Consider the following 18,840-nt stretch of genomic DNA (forward strand, 5'->3'; position numbering starts at 1 on the left):
ATGTGTATATTGATTTCGGGGGTAAGCCAGAATTTTGGGGAGATTTTTAGAAGAATTTCCCATGCTTCTAGAGATGCTGCCTGACTTCTTTCTGATTTTGCTTCTCATTTTGGACTTAGAATAACTTCTGAATTTACATATTCTGTATAATTTTGCACTTGAGAGCCCTCATGGCTTTAACTTGGTACCGCCTATTTTGAATTTTGTAATGTAACCCTTTAACTTTTAGTGATCAAATAATGAAATATCGAGCAGGTCCCATTACTTATTTGAACAGTTGTAATCTTCTAACTGATGTCTAGGGGGTTCCTTAATCCACAATTCAATATGTGGGAGAACTGGATGAGGTAAAATGTTACTGTGTCTAAATGTCGGGGTACAGTTTTGCTCCAACACATGTTAAATGACATAATTGTTCCGAAGTCTAAAATATTTTTTGGCTTTCATTGCCACGGGTTGTTTCACAGAAATGTAATCTTGAGCAGAACTTGCTATTCGTTTATATACTGTGCTTTTCTAATGAATGATCACTAATGCTTCAATATGGTTGCAAAGGGAAGTCTTTCCTCTACATGATAAATCCAAGCGCAAGGTTTTTTCTCTGTTTATGGTACAATGTGGTGATACTTTTCTATTTCTATGATGTTACACTGCAACTTACTTAGGTGCGGAGGAAGATCTGAAACATGTTACGCTATCAATATGAATTTGCAGGTCACTGTTTATGAAATAAAGACACTTGTATAACTAGCACATTTCTTGAATGCTGTTGATATTGTGACTGTTTACCACAGTCATTTAAAATAAATGTATATGTAATATGAAAATATTGTAAGAAATTGGTTTGTTGGTTGGTTGGTGTGAGCTCTAGTCAAGCAGCAACCACAATCATTGGCAGAGTAAGGGATAAGTAAAACCCAAATTAACCTGTGCTCACCCCCAAGCGCTCGGCACAGCAGTCAGGTATATTTTTGAGGCAATGTGTAAAGTATTTGTGCAACACTTCAAACAGTAATAAAGTGAAAACACTACACAAAAAGGATCCCACACCAAATTAGAAAAATAGAGAATTATTTCACAAATAAACCAAGACTAAAACAACAACAATCTAATCAGAAGAGCCAGAGATATGCAATTGTAAAGATTTTAGTGAAAATAGTGCCAAAAAGAAAAAGCGTATATCTGGTCATGCCGGAAAAGAGTCTAAAGTTCAGGCTGACTGCAATGGAGCATAGGCTGGCTACAGTTACACAGTTAGGCCCTCTGAACAAAGTACCTTAAATCCTGGTTTGCAGAGCGTTGCGAGGATGTATTGCTTAGCCACAGAGATGTGTCTTTCTGAAGAGCAGTAAGGCTGCCAAGTGAGGAGCTGCTCCCCTATTGCGGATCCCGTCAACGAGGGCTTGCAATGCAAAGTCTGGCATCGAAGATGGTTCGCGCAATTGGGGTGGTGTTAGTTCCGAGGAGCTGCAAGACTGTGATTCTGAGTCTAGCATCATCATCAAGGCTGTCATCTGCGAGGGATGGGTGGGCCTTCTCCAAGGATGCATCTCACAGCGGGGTTCCAAAGAGGTTGTGGGCTGCGGAGGCGATGGGGGTCTTTGCAATGAAAAATGTGGGGTGAGGTTCTTGGGATATTGGCTATACGGGGGGTCATTTAAAGGGCTGTGTGTAGCAGAGGGTTGACCACTTACAGGGATTGCCGCAGGCAAGGCACTGTTTCGAAACCTCCACTGCATATGATTAAATGGTATGCTCAGTCAGGGGATTGAGTGAATATGATGAAAAAAACCTGAAATATCTTGAAATATGACAATAGATTTAAAATAAATAATGAGACCTTACTTTCAATTAAAAATAAAACAGAAATGTACTAAACAAATCACAGGTTAAAGTGGAATTCTATATATAGGTATGGTACTGATATCTAAATTTATGTTTTAACACCCCCAGAAATTTACTGGAAAAAAACAATGGTTAAACTGACATTGGAGTTAGGTGGAAATGTCAGTTATAGTGACTTGTTTTAACCCGAAAAACCATTGAAATTCACTATTTATAGTTTACAGGGATAACTATAACTAGTGCCCCACCATGCACTGTTTATGAACTCACATTTTGCGTCATTCATGACATCTCGATTGACAACATGGAGGACATCACTTATGACATCTCAAATGAAATTGCTGACATCACTGATCTAATGACATTTTGCTATATGCTTATCATACTGGAAGGTGTTCAGCAAGTACATCTAGAACTAATTTTTTACAGCCGCTTTACTGCTAATGGGTGTAAGTTTTGAAACATGCTTGGCCTCCTAATGTGAAGGAAGTGAGCTATCTGTGACTGGTTGTGTACAGGACAACCCCGAGTGGAGCAGACACTTGTCATGTCTCATTGATTGCCCACAAGAGTTTGGCTACCTGCAAACTGTTTGGTACAGTTTAAAGGCTGTGAGTAGGAGGGCCTTGAGCAGCTTTGGGCCCTTGAATATCAAGAGAGAGTGGGCTCTTCATGGAGGGGTTCTGCAAAGGGCCAAGACTGTTTGTAGTAGGTACTTTCTGACCCATGTGTGGTTCATTGCCTACAAGAGGTCGGCTGTCCATAAAGGGTACAGGGCAAAGACAGAGTGTAATAGGGACTTGATCACCTAATTGTGTTTGGTGTCTGTATGGAGTGGGTGCTCCATAAAGAGTTGTTCACAGAGTGAAGACTGTGTGCATCAGTGACTTTCCCAACCATGTCATCTACTCAAAAGATGTTCAGTAAAAAGTAGTGAAGACTGTGCAAAGCAGTTGCTTGGTTGACCTAAAGAGGACTCTGTGTCTGAAGGGTAATTTATGCTTTACATGATTCTGCACCATTTAGTACTTACTGTCATATCTGAATTGTTATACTGGTTTATAGAGTCATTTGAACAGCAGTAAGTTGGATAATGTCATCAGTGATGCCATCCATTATGTCATTTGAGGTTCATCAGTGATGTAATCAATGATGATAGTGAACAGTTCAAGAGTTATGTGAGGTCAGAAGCAGCAATGCATGGCAGGGGCGCAAGTTATAGTTAGCTCTGTAAACTATAACTAGTGAATTTCAGTGGTATTTTTTTGGCTTTAAAAAGTGACATTATGACAGACATTTTCACATAACTATAACATCACTTTATCCTTTTTAATTCCTCAGGGTTTTTTAAACATAAAATTAGATATTATTAAAATACCTAACATTTTACTGTTAAACCTGACATAGTTTGCATGCTATTCCCCCAAACATTTTGGCTTTACTCCCTTACTTTGCTGAAGTCGCATTTCTGGGTATTAGAACTCTGCGCAGTTTACCACTGTGAACCAGTGCTAAAGTGCTTGTGCTCTCTTCCTAAAACATGATGAAAGTGGCCTACACTCCACTGTAACATTTAATGTACTTATTCATCCCTAGTAAATGGTACTACATGTACCCAGGACCTGTAAATTAAATGCTACTAGAGGGCAGCAGAATTCATTGTGCCACCCATTAAAGGAGCAATCTAAAACATGTCCCAGGCCTGCCACTGCAGCCTTTAGTGCAGTTGTAATGTGCCATTTCAACCTGGCAACATAACCCTTTTGGCTCATAGGGCAAGGTGCATGGCATTTAAAAAGTAGGATATGTGTGTTTAAGTTTTACATGTCCTAGCAGTGAAAAACTCCCAAACACCCTCCACTGCTGTAAGGTTCTCCTACAGACTAACACCGGATTGCCTTATTGCACTCAATAAGTGTTAACTTCAGATTCGGGGCAGGTAGAGAAATTATGTTTAAGCTCAAACTAATAGCAATTTTTAATACACTTTACTGGAAAAGCTGGCTTTACACTTTTGAAAATGTCACTTTTAGAAAGTTTACATTTTTCTGCCTAAACCAACTGTGCCTTTCTTCCAGTGTCCTTGTTCGCATGATTGTGAATGTCTCTGCTGTTGTGGGTTGTCGTTTGCTTCCAGAGAGGGAGACAAAAGAAGCCTAGGTGTGAGGGGGGAGGGTCTTCCTGACAGGATGGCTGGGGAGGAGTTGTGCCCTGCCCTGATTACACTTCAAAGGACCCTGCCTGCAGCACACAGAAAAGAACCTGACACCAGCCCTGCCCTTGCCTTTGTCGCCATAGACAGTTTGAGCAATGAGCTGGGGAAGGGGAAGAACTGACCAGAATTAGTTTTGGTGTTCAGCCAGGTAATTCCCCCACTCAAAGGCAGACACCAGTTATACAAATTGGACCTTCAGAGTCTCTTATCAGAACATTTCTGGACCTGTGGAAGATTCAGAAAAAGGACTGTCCTGCGGCCTGAGGTTGAGAGATTGCCCTGCTAATTGAAGAAGGAAAATTAGACCAGCTTGTCTTGAACCCAAGCTACCCAGCATGACACCCAGGGTCAGTTGGCAGACCTCCTATGTGAGCTACAGGGAAACAGCAAGCTTTCTTGCAACTGCCTAGCTGCCCAGCACCAACTGGACCTGACTGAGCTCTGCTCTTGGCCTCTGCTAAAGTGACTCATGATCCTCAAGTGGAGCTATCCAGGTCTTGGACCCTTGGCTAGCATCAGTGTGAATTCCTCCTGAAGAAAAGGTGAAGATCCAGAAGTTTTGGGCTCCTCTTGACTGTGAAGGGGCCTCTTTGCGCCGAGAATCGACCATTCGTGATGACCAGCAATGAATATCTCCTGCATGGCGCACTCTTCGCACTATGTTTAGTCCTCTTAAAAACACAATATGCCTCAAAATAATAAAAACACATGCCTTCCCCTGGCTTCATTCCGGCAATTACATCTCTATGCTTGTACACATTTCAGCCTGCTCTTCATGAAAGACTTTAAATTCAGCAGTTCCTACTCCAATAAAAGGCATCCAGGAGATACTCACTTTTGTCTTGATTACAAACTTTTAGCACATGAGTTGTTTATACATACTCAGTGGTGATGCTGCAGTTTATATAGGGAGTTAACTTAATGCTGCTGGTGTTGAAAGTACATGTTTGACTCTACATGTCAGAATGTTCAACTGAAATGGACAAGAAGATATTTGAGATCTCAGAAAGCGTACCCTGATGTTAGCTGTCAACTGTACTAAAGACCACTTCTGTAACAAAAATAAGCCTCATTTCCATTTATTAATTTCATACACTGTATGAAATATTTTCAATTGGGGTTCAGATGTGCCATATTTTTGTCATTAGGTCAATCTGTTAGCACTCTAATTGCTCATTAGAATTATTTTAGTAAAGCTGCAGTTGATCACTAGGGGGTTAATTTACAGACTACTGCTGGTATTCAAAATGCATGTTTCAGTCTGTATGACAGAATTGTTTACAGTAATGGATAAGGTGATATTTAAGAACTCATAGAAAATGTGTCCTTAATTTATCTTTCCATAGCACTAACCATACTTTCTATAACAAAACAAACTCTATCCTTATGTTAATTTCTAAAGGAAATGTTTTAAGTTTTACAACTTTGATTCCCACATGATGGCTTTAGGTGTGCAACAGTTTTGTGATAAATACAGAATATTAGCATTCTAGTTGTTCATTAGAAACACTGTTAGAGGTGGCGTAGAATGTAGAGGAATAATTTGGCAGGCTCCTGCTGCTGTTTGAAGGACATGTTTTACTTATAATATCAGACTGTATTCTAACATGGTAATGGAAGATAGCGTGATCTTTTAGAAAAAGTGCTCTCATTTTAGTTTCTGGAGCACCTTTGATTACCTTTATGAGAAAATCATCAGAGAAAAGAGTCATACACCGTTCATCAAATCCCAGCTGAGGAACAGAATTTTGCACAGGGTAAATTCAACTTAGAAAACACCACAATTCCTAAAATTAGTAGGATACCACCAACACATTATATACATTGAGACAAAAATTGTTTATCCCCTTTTATATGTGCTGCTTTTTCTGTTCCTCAAAAACAGGCTTTCACTACAGGCATTTCAATGGGAACCATGTCCAAGAATCCTGTAAAGGCTGCCACATGTTGCCCATGTTGTGGCCAGCCAATCAAAGGGGGGCCATTTGGGATCCCACCACATGCCACCTTATGGATGAGTGCATATCCATTTGTATTTTTGTAAGTCATTTTCAGGACTCAAGGACTGGCCAAGCAGGAGTGACTAATCCCCTTTAAATTGGTGAATCAGAGCACAGCTGAACACCAATAGTCAAGATATACCCATGTGTAAACCCTTCATGCTCACCCCATGCACCGCCCTATATGCAACTTTTTCTGTGTGCTTTTGGAGTGAAATTCTAGCTTTTTGCCACATATACGGCCTCATTTGCAATATTTTGATGCACAGCAAGCCTATCTGCCTGGCTGTGTGTGTCAAAATAAAATGGCAGGAATTCTCCGTATCTTGTAGATACAGCACATTCCTGCCTTTTTATTATGATTCGGCGCATTTACAGTTGTAAATTCAGTCATGAGACTGGTGAGAGAAGTTGGATTGTTGTTTGAGTGGGGTGTTAACCCTGCTCAAGCAATAGCCACAATCCCTGTCAATGTGAACCATAAAAGTAAATAAATTAACCAGTGCTTAACCCTCTGTTAGCTTGGCACAAAATCAGAAAGACCTAATTTGGAGGCAATGTGTAAAGTATTTATGCAGCACACAAACAGAAATAAAGTGAAAACACAACACAAAGACACAAAGAAAATCCCCCACCAACTTAAGAAAATTGAGCACATTTTAATAAGTTATTCGACACCAAAATGACAAACTTTCATTTAGTAGAAGCAGAGTCATGAATTTGTAAAGTTTAAGGGAAAAACTAGCATTTAAAAGACCAAACCGCCAACCATACAAATCTAGTCATGCAAGACCGGGTCAAAGTTGAAACAAATGGCCAAAGTAGATTGCGCCTGGCTGGGACTTACCTTCGGACTTCGAAGAAATTTCAACAAAAATATCCTGTGAAAAACAGACGTTTAGCCGGACAAAGGCGGCATGTGGTGCCTGAGGAGGAGGCGTAGTCATCGGGTTGCCGCTGGACGAACTTGCAATGAAGATTTCCACGTTCAGACTTAGAATTCGATTATGAGTTTGACAGTCCGATTGACCACAAAACCTGCGGTCCAACTGCCGTATTACGGATTGAGGATCCCTGCTATTGCTAGGGATCCTCAATCCCGGGCAATTGTGCAGCGGTCTGAGGCCCGCAAAATGCTGGGGGTGCCGCTTCAGCACTACAAATTTCTCACTGCCACACTTTTCATGGCAGGCTCATTTTCATGGCAGTGAGCCTGCCATGAAAAGTAGGGCAGTGAGGAAACTGGTGCATCTGTGGAAGGGGGTGCATGCAGGGTGGCACATGGTGTCCCCCTGTCTTTCTGAGCCTCCTGTTCCTGCATGGCATGTATTTCACAGTCCTTGCCATGCAGGAATGTGCTTTGGCGGTGCCTTTCTAAGTCTTTGCTATGTGTCTAACAAAGGCCTGCCAGTGGGACCACCACCACAGGACCGCCGGATTCTAACTCGTAATCTGGCGGGCAGTGTTTGAATGACTTTGGCGGTCTTGGAGCGGGGCCCTGGCATGGGGGCCCGCTCCAAAACTGCTAAATCGTAATCAGGCCTGTAGTTACTGTTTTTGAAGTCGACAATCTCCAGAGGGATGAGGGTGGAGCTGGGCTCTCTGGGGATTGATACCACTTCTGCATAGGACCACTGAACAGTTGCTGTGGAGAAAAATGTACAGGGAGATGCCGCGAAATCATGCCGACCGGTCATGCACCTTGTTCGGATTTTACAAGTGGGTTGGTCCCAGTCTCATCTCCACTCTCAGAGCAGTTTGTAACCAAGAGCTTTTTAAGTCCCAAGTTTTAATTTTGGCTATCTGGGCACCTTTAGAAACACTCACAAGGGTCCAGGACTTGGGGGGTACCACTTGGATGGTTAGGACTCACTCAGGCTGGGTCCATGTGGAGGTTCAAGATGGTTGGAGCCTTTTCTGTCCCTGGGGCTCAGATCTGATGGCCAGCCAACTAGCCCATGGAATCACTCTGGTAGTCCTGGGTTCAAGCAGTGGAATAGGGCTCAAACAGTAGAGCAGGCTTCTCAGGATTCAAGGCAGGCTTCAGGCAGCAGAGGAATCCTTCCTGTTGCAGCAAAACAGTCCTCTGAAGTAAAAAGATGGTCACAGCAGCAGGCAGTCCTTTGAGAGTCCTTCCACATATCTAGAAAATGAATGAATGAGTGGGTCCAAGGGGCCTATTTTTATATCTGGACCCTTCTCTGAAGTAGAAGAAGTTGCTCGAGTATCTCCTTTAAATCTTAGAGTTTCCTGCCTTTCCGGCCCTGGCTCTGGCCTGGTTGCATAAATAATGAAGTGGTGTGAAGAACTTTGCCAGCGTTGGTCCAGCCAGGTCCACCTAATTCCTCTATTGTGTGGCTGTCTGGGAGGAATAAACAAAGCCCAACTGCTAATTTCACCCAGTCATGTGATCGAGGATCAGGCTACAGGCACAAAATAGCTAGGGCATGAAAATTCCAACTTTCTAAAAGTGAGATTTTCAAAATTGTAACTTAAAAAACAACTTTACCAATGGAGAGGATTTTTAACTACAATTTCTCAGACACCAAACATGTCATGTTTACCTGTTACCAATCAAATGTTAGCACATATTAAATTTAATAAGGTAACCCAGTGTTATCCTATGGAAGAGGTAGGCCTCACAGTAGTGAAAAATAAATTTAGGAGTTGTTCACTACCAGGACATGCAATACCTAAAAGTACACATCTAACCTTTCAATTATAATACATCCTCCCATATGCGCTATTAGGGCCCGTCTTATGGGTGGCTTATATGCAGTAAAAGTGGAGTTTAAGGTTTTGCAAGGGGGTATATTGGCAAGTCAAACTGGTAGTTTAAAACTGCATCCAAGCTGCAATGGCAGGCCTGGGACATGTTTAAAGGGGCTAATTATGTGGGTGGCACAATAAGTGCTGCTGGCCCACTAGTGGCATTTAATTTACAGGCCGTGGGTATATGGTGCACCACTCTACAAGGGACTTATAAGTAAATCAAATATGCCGATCAGGTGTAAGCCAATTTTACATGTTCAATGGAGAGAGCACAAGCCCTTTAGCACTGATTAGCAGTGGTAGAATGTCAGAGTCCTGAGGCCAACCAAAACGAATTCTAGCAAAAAGTGGAGAGTAAAGGCAAAATGTTTGAAGAAAAACCATCCTAAAGTTGACAGGTGTAGCATGGCACATTTAGACAAATGTTTAATGCTACTTTTATGACTAATTGGACAGGCTCGCAACTTGCTAAATATTTCTCAGTGTGGGTAAATTGTTGACTGTGAAACCTGGAGACATGAATTCTAATCCCATATTCCTCACTTAAATGATTCCCTGGAACATGCTGCTATTAACTTCACTAACCATCCCAGCACTATATTTGTTGCACAAGACAAGAAGTCAACCATGGGGCCAAAAGACCTCAAATGTACTACTGGTTTCGATGCATGGGCAGGTTATGGGATATTCAGCACATCTCTATACCTTGTCAATTTCGTTTTACCAAATTGTGTGATTTTAGGCAAATGAAATCTTTCTAAGCCTTTTCACCTTCTGTGAAAAAGAAAGCATTTAGCAATGGGCTAATGTCGGGTATAGGTCATCAATAAAAAGCTGGAAATAATATCCTAAGTCCGACAAACATATTGAAATAACCTAGTAGCGAAATTGGCAACTAAGCAACGAATTAGGTATTAACTACTGACAATTGGCATTATCAACAGGGTATGAATTCAGATCCCAGCCAAGCTGGCCCATTCCTTTATTTTTACAGTTAAAATACCTAGGTTCAACTTCTCACTTTTCCACTTGCCAAAATGATGTACGCTTGCCAAACTCCTTATCTTCGCTTGCCACTGTTCCCCCATCTACCGAAAATTGGTTAACTTGTAAAAAGTCTGCATGCTGGTAGAAAGTGATTCATAAAAATACTGAACATAAGCTTTAACTGGTTGGATATTTATTTTTGTGTGGGCATAGCCCAGACTTGCTGTCGGCTCACCACCATTATTATTCTTCATAAAATACCTGTGTTCTAATCGCAGCTTCCACACTTGACCAAGGTGTGTGATGTTGAGCAAACCAATTACACCCCTAACACTTTAAATCATAATTCTTGCAACGGAGCTCACATTGGGCGCTGTTGGCAAGCACTATAGTCTTACAAATATTACTGAATTGAGGGAGGATATGCAGCCATGGGGACTGGGCCAAGAGACTTCTTGAGTTGAGCGAAGAAGTGAGGGAGCTGGACAATGCTGAATTTGAGCCGTTGGTTGCAGGTGGGGCCTAAACAAAAGTGAAAAAGAAAGAGGAAGAGACATACAGAAAAGAGACATGAAGTGGAACCAAGACTATTCAGCCATATTGTTGTTATTGCTTCTGATCAAAACTTTGGTCCCCTGCACTTATTGTTTTACAAATTAAGCACTGGCAGGAAGATAATAAAGTGGTGTTCACTGTAATTCATCCTCTCCACCAAATAGGCCTACTTTGTTTACTAAACTCACACTCCGGAAACAAAACCTTGCGGTAAAACACGCACCCTGTTTGGAGCGGTCGAGAGGATTGATCTTGGGGAGTTTTGTGCTCAAACACGCATTGCGGGTAGAAGTTGAGCCGGTTGACCTTGGGACCCTCTGTTCTCGAAGACCCACCCCGTGGGAAGAAGTTGAACCCGTTGACCTTGGTCTCTAGGTCTAGGTGCACTAACACGCACCCTTAGGAAGGAGTTACACCGGTTGACCTTGGACCCCTTGGTGTTCGAACGCGCACTCGAATGGGAGACACAGAACCGGTTGACCTTGGGCCCCTTGATGCTCTAATACGCACCCTGTGGGGAGAAGGTGAACCACTTGACCTTGGCCCCTCTATGCACCAACAGAACCCTGTGGTGAGAAGAACAGTTTGACCTTGGGCTCCTGAGTGATCTAACACGAGCCCGATATGAAGTTGAATCAGCTGACCTTGGAGTTCTCTGTGCTCTGACAGCACAGCGTGGGGGAGAAATTGGACAGGTTGATCTTGGTCCCCTAGTTGCTTGTCGTGCACTGCTGAAGAGCCGCCCGCGCGGCCTCCTGGGGCCAAGACAGGGGGTCAGATCGTCGTATATCCCAGGCGCTGCTGGCAGCGTGCAGCTGTCACCGAGTGTGATCTGGCCCGGGCTTCACCTGCTGCACGCGCGCTGCGCTCCTCCCCCTTCCTGCGCAGGGTGGGGACGGACATGCCAGCACATGGGCGCGAGGCAGTGGCAGCACACGAGCCTCGCGCTGCCGAGCCCAGCCTGCAACCCGAGCCGCGCGGCCCGCGCCCGCACTTTTCAAAGATGTGCTCGGCAGAGGGAGCAGCGCTGACGCCTGGGCGCCCTGCAGGCTCCTCGCTCGGCCGTCGCGCGGCCATTGTCTGCAGCCTTCCCGCCGGGCGCGTGGATCTAACTTCTGGGCTCCACTGAAGGAAGGGCTCGGGGTGTGTGAAGAGGCCGGCGACGCGGAATGCAGCAGACCAGCGACTCTTGTCACGAGCAGCATAGCACATAAGGGAATGGCTGGACTGCACAGGCGCCGGTGATCGGGGGCTTATGCCCTCCCAGTATTTCGGACCTGTGGGTGCAGATTTTCTGTGTATTTTTGTGGACTGCTGTTGTCGGTGTGTGTCTTGAGCTTCCTGGGAACACCGAGGCTAGGCTGTGTTCTTCCACGTTAAGGATGCGTCTGCTTCAAGAAAGGTGTCCGTAAATGATTTAACATTTCCACGCTTGGAGACCACGCTCCGCTGGGGGTCTGCGTGAATGCAGCCGGGGATTGCACTCGCGTGTCTAGGGCGCCTGCAGTTATCTGGATGTTGTAAATCACTTTATGATGTTCCCCTCCAGGTCTCCCCTGCCAGCTGCTGGCGCAAACATGACAGGGCTTCCGTGAACCCGATGAAACTTCTGAAGCACAAAGTGCAGAGCGCAGCCCCGTCCTTCCAGTGACCCGGGGAATGGCGAGACATGTATTTTGGTAGGAAGAAGACGCAGGAGATCTACAGCTCTACCATGGAGCTCTCGGAGGTGAAGTGCACGAGCGCAAGCGAGGAGCTGTACACCATTAACAGGACCCCGGTGACCACCCGGCCCAAGCGGCTGCTGTGGCAGAGCGCTGTGCGCCACATCACCGAGCAGCGCTTCATCCACGAGCAGGGTGGAGGTGCCAAGGGCCTCTCCTCCCCTGAGGGGGGGCCCTACACCCCCAACAGCCGCCACTCGGGAGGGGACCGCCACAACAATGGGGGTACCAAAGTCTTCCCTGAGCGCAACAGCAGCGATCTGGGATTCCTGCACCTGGACTGCGCTCCCAGCAACTCAGACTTCTTCCTGAACTGGGGCTACACCTACAGGGGGGTCATCTTCCCCACCCTGCGCAACTCCTTCAAGTCCCGGGACCTGGAGCGCCTCTACCAGCGCTACTTCCTGGGCCAGCGGCGCAAGTCCGAGGTGGTGATGAACATCCTGGATGTGCTGACCAAGCTGACCCTGCTGGTCCTGCACCTGACCCTGGCCTCCGCCCCCATGGACCCTGTCAAGGGCATCCTTCTCGGCTTCTTCACTGGCATCGAGGTGGTGATCTGTGCCTTGGTGGTGGTGCGCAAGGACACCACCTCCTACACCTACCTGCAGTACAGCGGGGTGCTGACTTGGGTGGCCATGGCCACGCAGATTCTGGCGGCCGGCCTGGGCTACGGCCTGCTGGGGGACGGGATTGGCTATGTGCTCTTCACCCTCTTCGCCACCTACAGCATGCTTCCACTGCCCCTCACCTGGGCCATCCTGGCGGGACTGGTGACCTCCCTCCTACAGATCGTCATGCAGCTGGTCATCCCCAGGCTGGCTGTAAAGTCCATAAACCAGGTACCACTGATGCTTCTTAATTATAACACGTGGTAGATGCTCCATGCGCGACACTAGAATTAGTATTTAGGTGTGTGACGAGTCTGTATTGCCTGGTCTAATATTTCTATTGTTGGGAATTAATGGTTGACTATTCCTGCAGATGGTATCACCACACCCTTTTTTAGGTTACACTTTTTTTTTTTTAAATGCAATTGGTGTTGGACATGCCTGCATTAATTCGATGTGAGAGACATGTATCTTTACCGCCCGAGGTATGGTTGTTCTATGTGGGTCGTGAACTTCACCAATGCCTGCCCTGTATATGCTAAAGTCACTTCTTATACCTAATAACTGAATTTACACTCGCTCAGGGCAAGACTGTTCCCTTATCTGGCCACACTGTGTGTGCGTAGAAAAAGACTAGGAAGAATTTTATTGAAAAACTGAGCAGCGTCCACCACGCAAAAGGCATGTCACTGGGATGGGCAACGTCCAGCCTTCCTGCCTACCCGAACCCCAGAAGTGTGCTAATGGGTATGTAGAATGACCATGAGACCAGGGAGTTGCATATGAATTCCAGCTTACACATTTGACGACATTGTATCTTGGTACCTCCGTTAAGTCACACGCCTTTCATTCTGCAGGTTTGCTTGTAACTTTAAAAACTTTTTTTTAAATAAACTAGTCCTCACGGGGTTTCATACACCCAATACTTGAAAGTGTGCGCTCTTGAAACGCACCCTGCCTGTTTGTTCATAGCCCAACATTGAGACAGCGCAGTCCCGGCACCGTGTGCTGCTCAGCAGTGTCTGCATGTACCCGCTGTTCACAGGCACTCTGCCTGCTTCCACTCAGCACAACGTGTCTTTTTTGTCAATGGACCGCGCACCAGCGTTTGTTTATTACCAGAGAGTTCCGCAGCGGGCATTGTCGAACGCCAGGAAAAGTTGGGACCGGCAGCGTGTGTGGCGCAATTCACAATTCTTAAGCTCTGCTGTTTTCTGGGCTTTTTTCACGCACTTGTCCGTGAAGCGTGGGCGTGTAACGGGAGGATATACCGGCGTAATTGAATCGACTTGCTCTTCTTCCTCGCCCTAAGTTCAATTATTAAATTGTCTAATACATTATTCAAATGATGGACGAGGAAGGCGTGCAGGCGCTGAAGGAGCACTTCAGCCTCTTAACCCCCGCCCCCCGCTCTGGGTTGAGCTCGGCTGGGAGCTGTCCGGGGGCTCTTGGTGCTGATCCGCTCTCCGCCTTCCCAGTCATTTGAAACACTGCATCTGGCGCCCTCTAGCGGCCCTATTTTCTTCTTCACCCTCATGTCACACGATGACTTGTGCTGTTATTGTCTTAGACGCGTGATACAAAATGCAAACCATCCTCAATGAAATGTTACCTGGAGACTTCACATGTAATAATCAATAATGTTGTTACACTCCCACGGTCCAACGCAGCAGGCCGATAGCGCAGACAAATATGGATTAATGGGAGGGCGGATGCAGGGGTCAACAAAGATGACCTCTGCACGAGGAGGGCTCCTGCACACCTTGACCCACATGAACACCCACTGATCCGTATTTCTGAGGGGACGCCGGACCGCCCGTCACTGCCGGTGGGCGGGACGACATGTTCCATTCACCCCTGCTTCCAGAGGTTGGATATTTCTGCTTCTGCTGTCAGGGAGGTGTGGCGCGCGCGGAAACCACCAGCATGCCCGGATTTCGAGAGCCTGTCAAAGCTATCCCTCCTCACAGAGATTGTTCTGAAAACTGTAAACAGCACGTCGACTGGTTTGCTGCGGAGCTCGCTCTGTTCAAAGAAAATGTCATTTTTAATGGTGTTTGGGCAGTCTCCTGTCATGGTTATAAACAACACTTAGCATTCTAGAAGGAACACGTGCTGCTATAGTGAATTATCACCCTTTCATCACCGAAATATGTTACCTCTCTTCTCTTTTAGATGGTAGTGGTGTGTATGCGAGGGTGCTTGCGTGTTTAACAGGGTGTGTGTATAAGCGTGTGTGTGTGTAAACATGTGCGCGCGCACAGACAGCCGATGAAGCATCCCGCTCTCTGGACTGCGGCTCATGAACTTTGAGTCTATTTATATGCAGTCCATAATCACAAAAATGTTATCTAGTCTGATAAGATTTAACCTTAGATATGGATTGAATGTACTGTGAATGCTTTCTCTGATATAGGAAATACCGGTAACTGAACCACCCGGAAGGTGATCATTTTTGGCCGGTAAGGGAACCGAAGCGCGAGAGGTCGACATTAGCCCAGGATTGCAGTTTGCCAAGCGGGACGCCGAGATTCGATCCGTGTTCTCCTAGCTCCGAGATTTTAACCCAGAGTTTGGCTCACACTGCCTCCGCCCAGTGTGGATGCGTTTGACTGCTTTGGCACACCGTGGTTGTGTGCACCTGATAATGGTGCATGTGACCTTGAGATATGTTTCCTGTTCACGTAATGCAGATACAAGTCCTCGGCCGGTCTGAGTAAATCCTGCGTGTCGTCGGCGTGAGCCCACTGAGCTACGGCTGGCTAACGCCGGAGCTCCCAAGGCTGGCAGAGGTGTGGCAAATCATCCACACTCCATTGACCTAAGCTTCTCTGTCAATGAAGAAATACAATAAGCGGATTAGGACGAGGAAGTGCTGCGCTCCCTTAAGTGCCAGCGAGCACCAGAATAGACTGCGACAGCTGCGGGCTGGCGGGCCCTGGGCGGCCGCCACTGGCCGCACAGGTCTTTTAGAGGAGTCCCCCAGTGAGGAGTGCAGTAATCTATTTCGGCCATCCCTGTCAGCTGCCTTTCAGCCAGGTTGGTGCTATACAAATATACACATGTTTATACATATATGTGTGTGTGTGTGTGTACATACACACACACACACATGGAACCTGCATTCCCTGCAGCAGGCCTCGCGGGGTGTCGCCGTGCGTGGTGACGTCAGGGAATGCTGTGATAGCCATTGTCATCCCATTCATGCTCAGCATGTCTTCCATTCAGTGTTAACTCGACTGACACAGCTTGTGCTGTAGTTTTCAGGGGCTAATACAATTAACTACAGGTGAAGCTGTGTAAGGAGACATTTGCCCCCTTTGCTATGTGCGCTGCGTTTCTTGTAACCCGTCCACTGTGTTTTTAGATTCATAGTTCTAGGGGCGTGGCTTCCCACAGAGCAGCGTGTGCAGTGGCACCAGTCCCCAGGGAGGTTGGGGGCACCTGGAAGCTGTCTGTACTACCCAGCCAGAGGACAGGAGGTCAGTTGTATTTGCTTGCATTAGGGTCCGTTGCCGCCTCGCCATTTCCACAAGTCGACATCTCGCCACAAAGTTTCCGAGGAAAGCTTGGTTTTGGTGCTTGTTAGCAGCACTCTCGGCGTCATTTCTTGGGTCAGGGAGTAGCTTGCAGGCCGAATGCTGTTTGATTGTGACTTTTCTGTTGTGGTTCTGCAGCTGGAAGTGTGCAGGGAAGGGACAGTGGAGATCAGAAACACAAACTACACAGTGCTTGCAATAATGTAACCCCTCATTAACAGTGTCCCAGCGTTAGGTGTGAAATATTATTGCACGGGAAATAAAACAATACCGTGGGATATGTTAATTATCAGGTGCAACAAATAACACATATGCCGAGTTTTTGGGGAATAACATGCTGATTTTCGAGCTTAATACACCGAAATCCGAAAGTTGTCGTAAACACGTATTGTTTTCCCATGTTAAGCTTCTGCTGACATTTAATCAAAGGCAAAGTTTTTAACGCACCAAATAAATTTCGGGGTTCAGTAAACAGTTGAGTGGTATTTACTGAACCCCGTTTGCACAGGGTTCAGAAAACACCGAGCGACTCAGAATTAGGTCCCAAATGTGTGGCATCTGATTACAAAATATGGCTTGGCAGTGTTTCTTGTGGAGTAGCCCACGAGCAGCATGTTTTGCAAGCACTAAACAGGACATAACACTATTGCCCATCACGTGTTCGCCTGTTGTTCCTCGAACAGCGGCAGTCCCTACACCTGTAATTCACATGAATGATGTAATTGCCTTGAACTGTTTCACGTAACAGGATTGAATCATGGATCGCAACAGAAGCCTTTAAGTGAAATATGAAAAATGTCTAGCACTGCCCATTATCTTTCAGTAGTGTCATCTGAGCGGAAGAAGGATTGTTGTATGGCGTGTGAGCGGGGGTCTGCGGCAGCAGAGGCGGCAAGCCTAACATTGGAGATATCCCGGGGTGCTGGAATCGACACTTCCTCCGCCCTCATAGTAGATGGCGGTGCACCGAGGGGGCCCTTGGCAGACCGGGAATTTGCTCTGCAAAAGATGTGCTGTTTGTCTATGCTCTTGCGACCCTTCCTTCTGCAGCAGCCACCTGCTGCACACTGTGGGCTTTGCCTATTGCTTGAGATGCACTTGTAACAGGGTTTTGGTTTCACTGTTTGCTTCAAATTCTGTAAACTGGCAACACTGGTAAACCACTTGGCTTTGGGGTTACGTTTAATTGTCATAACGTCATCACAAAGGTTGGCTTTGTAGGACCACCATGCATGGTTCCCCCTAAGCTATGGCGTGCGTGTAATATTGCTAATTTGAGCACAAGGACACTAACAAGAGAATGCCTTTCATCCTGCAGGAAGTCCTCTTATCTATTCCTTAAAACATTTCACAAAAAGAACCATTCCTGTATCACAAATGACTCAAAGGGTTTTCTGAAACCACATGCCTGATTCCAATTCTAATTCTGTCTGCAACAGTCAACATGCTATCATGCACACGGCCAGATGCCCATGTTACACGGAAGGAAAGAAGCGAGCTGCCTCTCATGTGAACTCCTCTGAGTGCAGCAGGGGAGGAATGATCAGCCTCAACAGGCCTGGGCTCCAGGGCCATTCAGTGGCCCTGGATAAATGTACTTCGTGCATTCGGCTGGAAGCCTCTCGAGCAGGTTGTGCTCAATGTTGCTCGAGTGGCCCTGGTTACATGTTCCTCACGCAGTCTGTCCTCGATGTTGCTTGAGAGGCTGGTGGGCTTGGCCTTTTCTGCAGGGTCAGTCACAAAATCTTCACCTTCTTACTCCTATTTTTTCTGATTTCGTTTTTGTTGGCCTTAGGGCTCTGTGCACTTTACCATTGCTAAGCAATGCTAAAGTGCATGTGCTCTCTCTCCTCTAAATATGGTAACATTGGCTTAAATCAAATTAGCTTATTAAATTTACTTGTAATTCCTTAGTAAAGTGGTACTAAATGTGCCCAGGGCCTGTAAATTAAATGCTACTAGTAGGTCTGCAGCTCTGAATGTGCCATCCACTTAAGTAGCCCTTTAAGCGTGTCTCACACCTGCCATTGCAAAGCTTGTGTGCGTAGTTATAAACTGCCCTGTCAACCTGATAAAATAAACCTTTCGCCAGGCCCAAATCTTCCTTTTTAATGCATATGTCATCCCTAGGGTAGACCCTAGACAGCCCCAAGGCAGGGTGCAGTGTATTCCAAAAGTTAGATATATACTTTTAGGTTTTACATGTCCTTGTGAGTTCCTGACTCCCAAGTGGTACCTCTCAGGTTCCAGACCCTTGGTGTGGCTCACTGGCTCTTAAATCAAGGTTTTGGGCTTGTCACAACTGCAAACGGGCCTGTGCACACCGTGTCCCTGTGGCTTGCACTGAAAATCAGCGCAAGCCACCATTAGCCCGTCTCTTAACACAGCAGCATCAATAGCCTATGAGGGACTGCCAACACAAAGCTCTAGCCCACCTGTCAGTGACTCCTGGCGTGCTATCGTGCTACGCCAATAACCACCCACCACGCTGTCCTTGGTCCCCAGGCCCCTCTCCAACACAAATGGTATTCTTGGCATAAAATGTGAGAAGGTAAACCCTCAGCAGGACTAAACTGGGACTGTATACGAATC

The 18,840-nt window shown here is 46.0% G+C and overlaps 1 protein-coding gene across 2 annotated transcripts in view; it reads left to right on the plus strand.

The window, feature by feature from the left end:
• Positions 1-11,256: 11,256 nt before the first annotated feature.
• ADCY8 (adenylate cyclase 8) overlaps positions 11,257-18,840 on the plus strand; it is a 1,038,851-nt gene continuing 1,031,267 nt past the window's right edge. For both annotated transcript variants that reach the window (XM_085604917.1, XM_085604918.1), the window contains exon 1: positions 11,257-12,940. In XM_085604917.1, the coding sequence (XP_085461043.1) occupies positions 12,044-12,940 (897 nt within the window). In that variant the 5' untranslated portion in view covers positions 11,257-12,043. The remainder of the gene's footprint in view (positions 12,941-18,840) is intronic.

The sequence above is a fragment of the Triturus cristatus genome, chromosome 5_1 (genome assembly GCF_964204655.1).
Source record: "Triturus cristatus chromosome 5_1, aTriCri1.1, whole genome shotgun sequence".
NCBI classification, from domain to species: domain Eukaryota; kingdom Metazoa; phylum Chordata; class Amphibia; order Caudata; family Salamandridae; genus Triturus; species Triturus cristatus.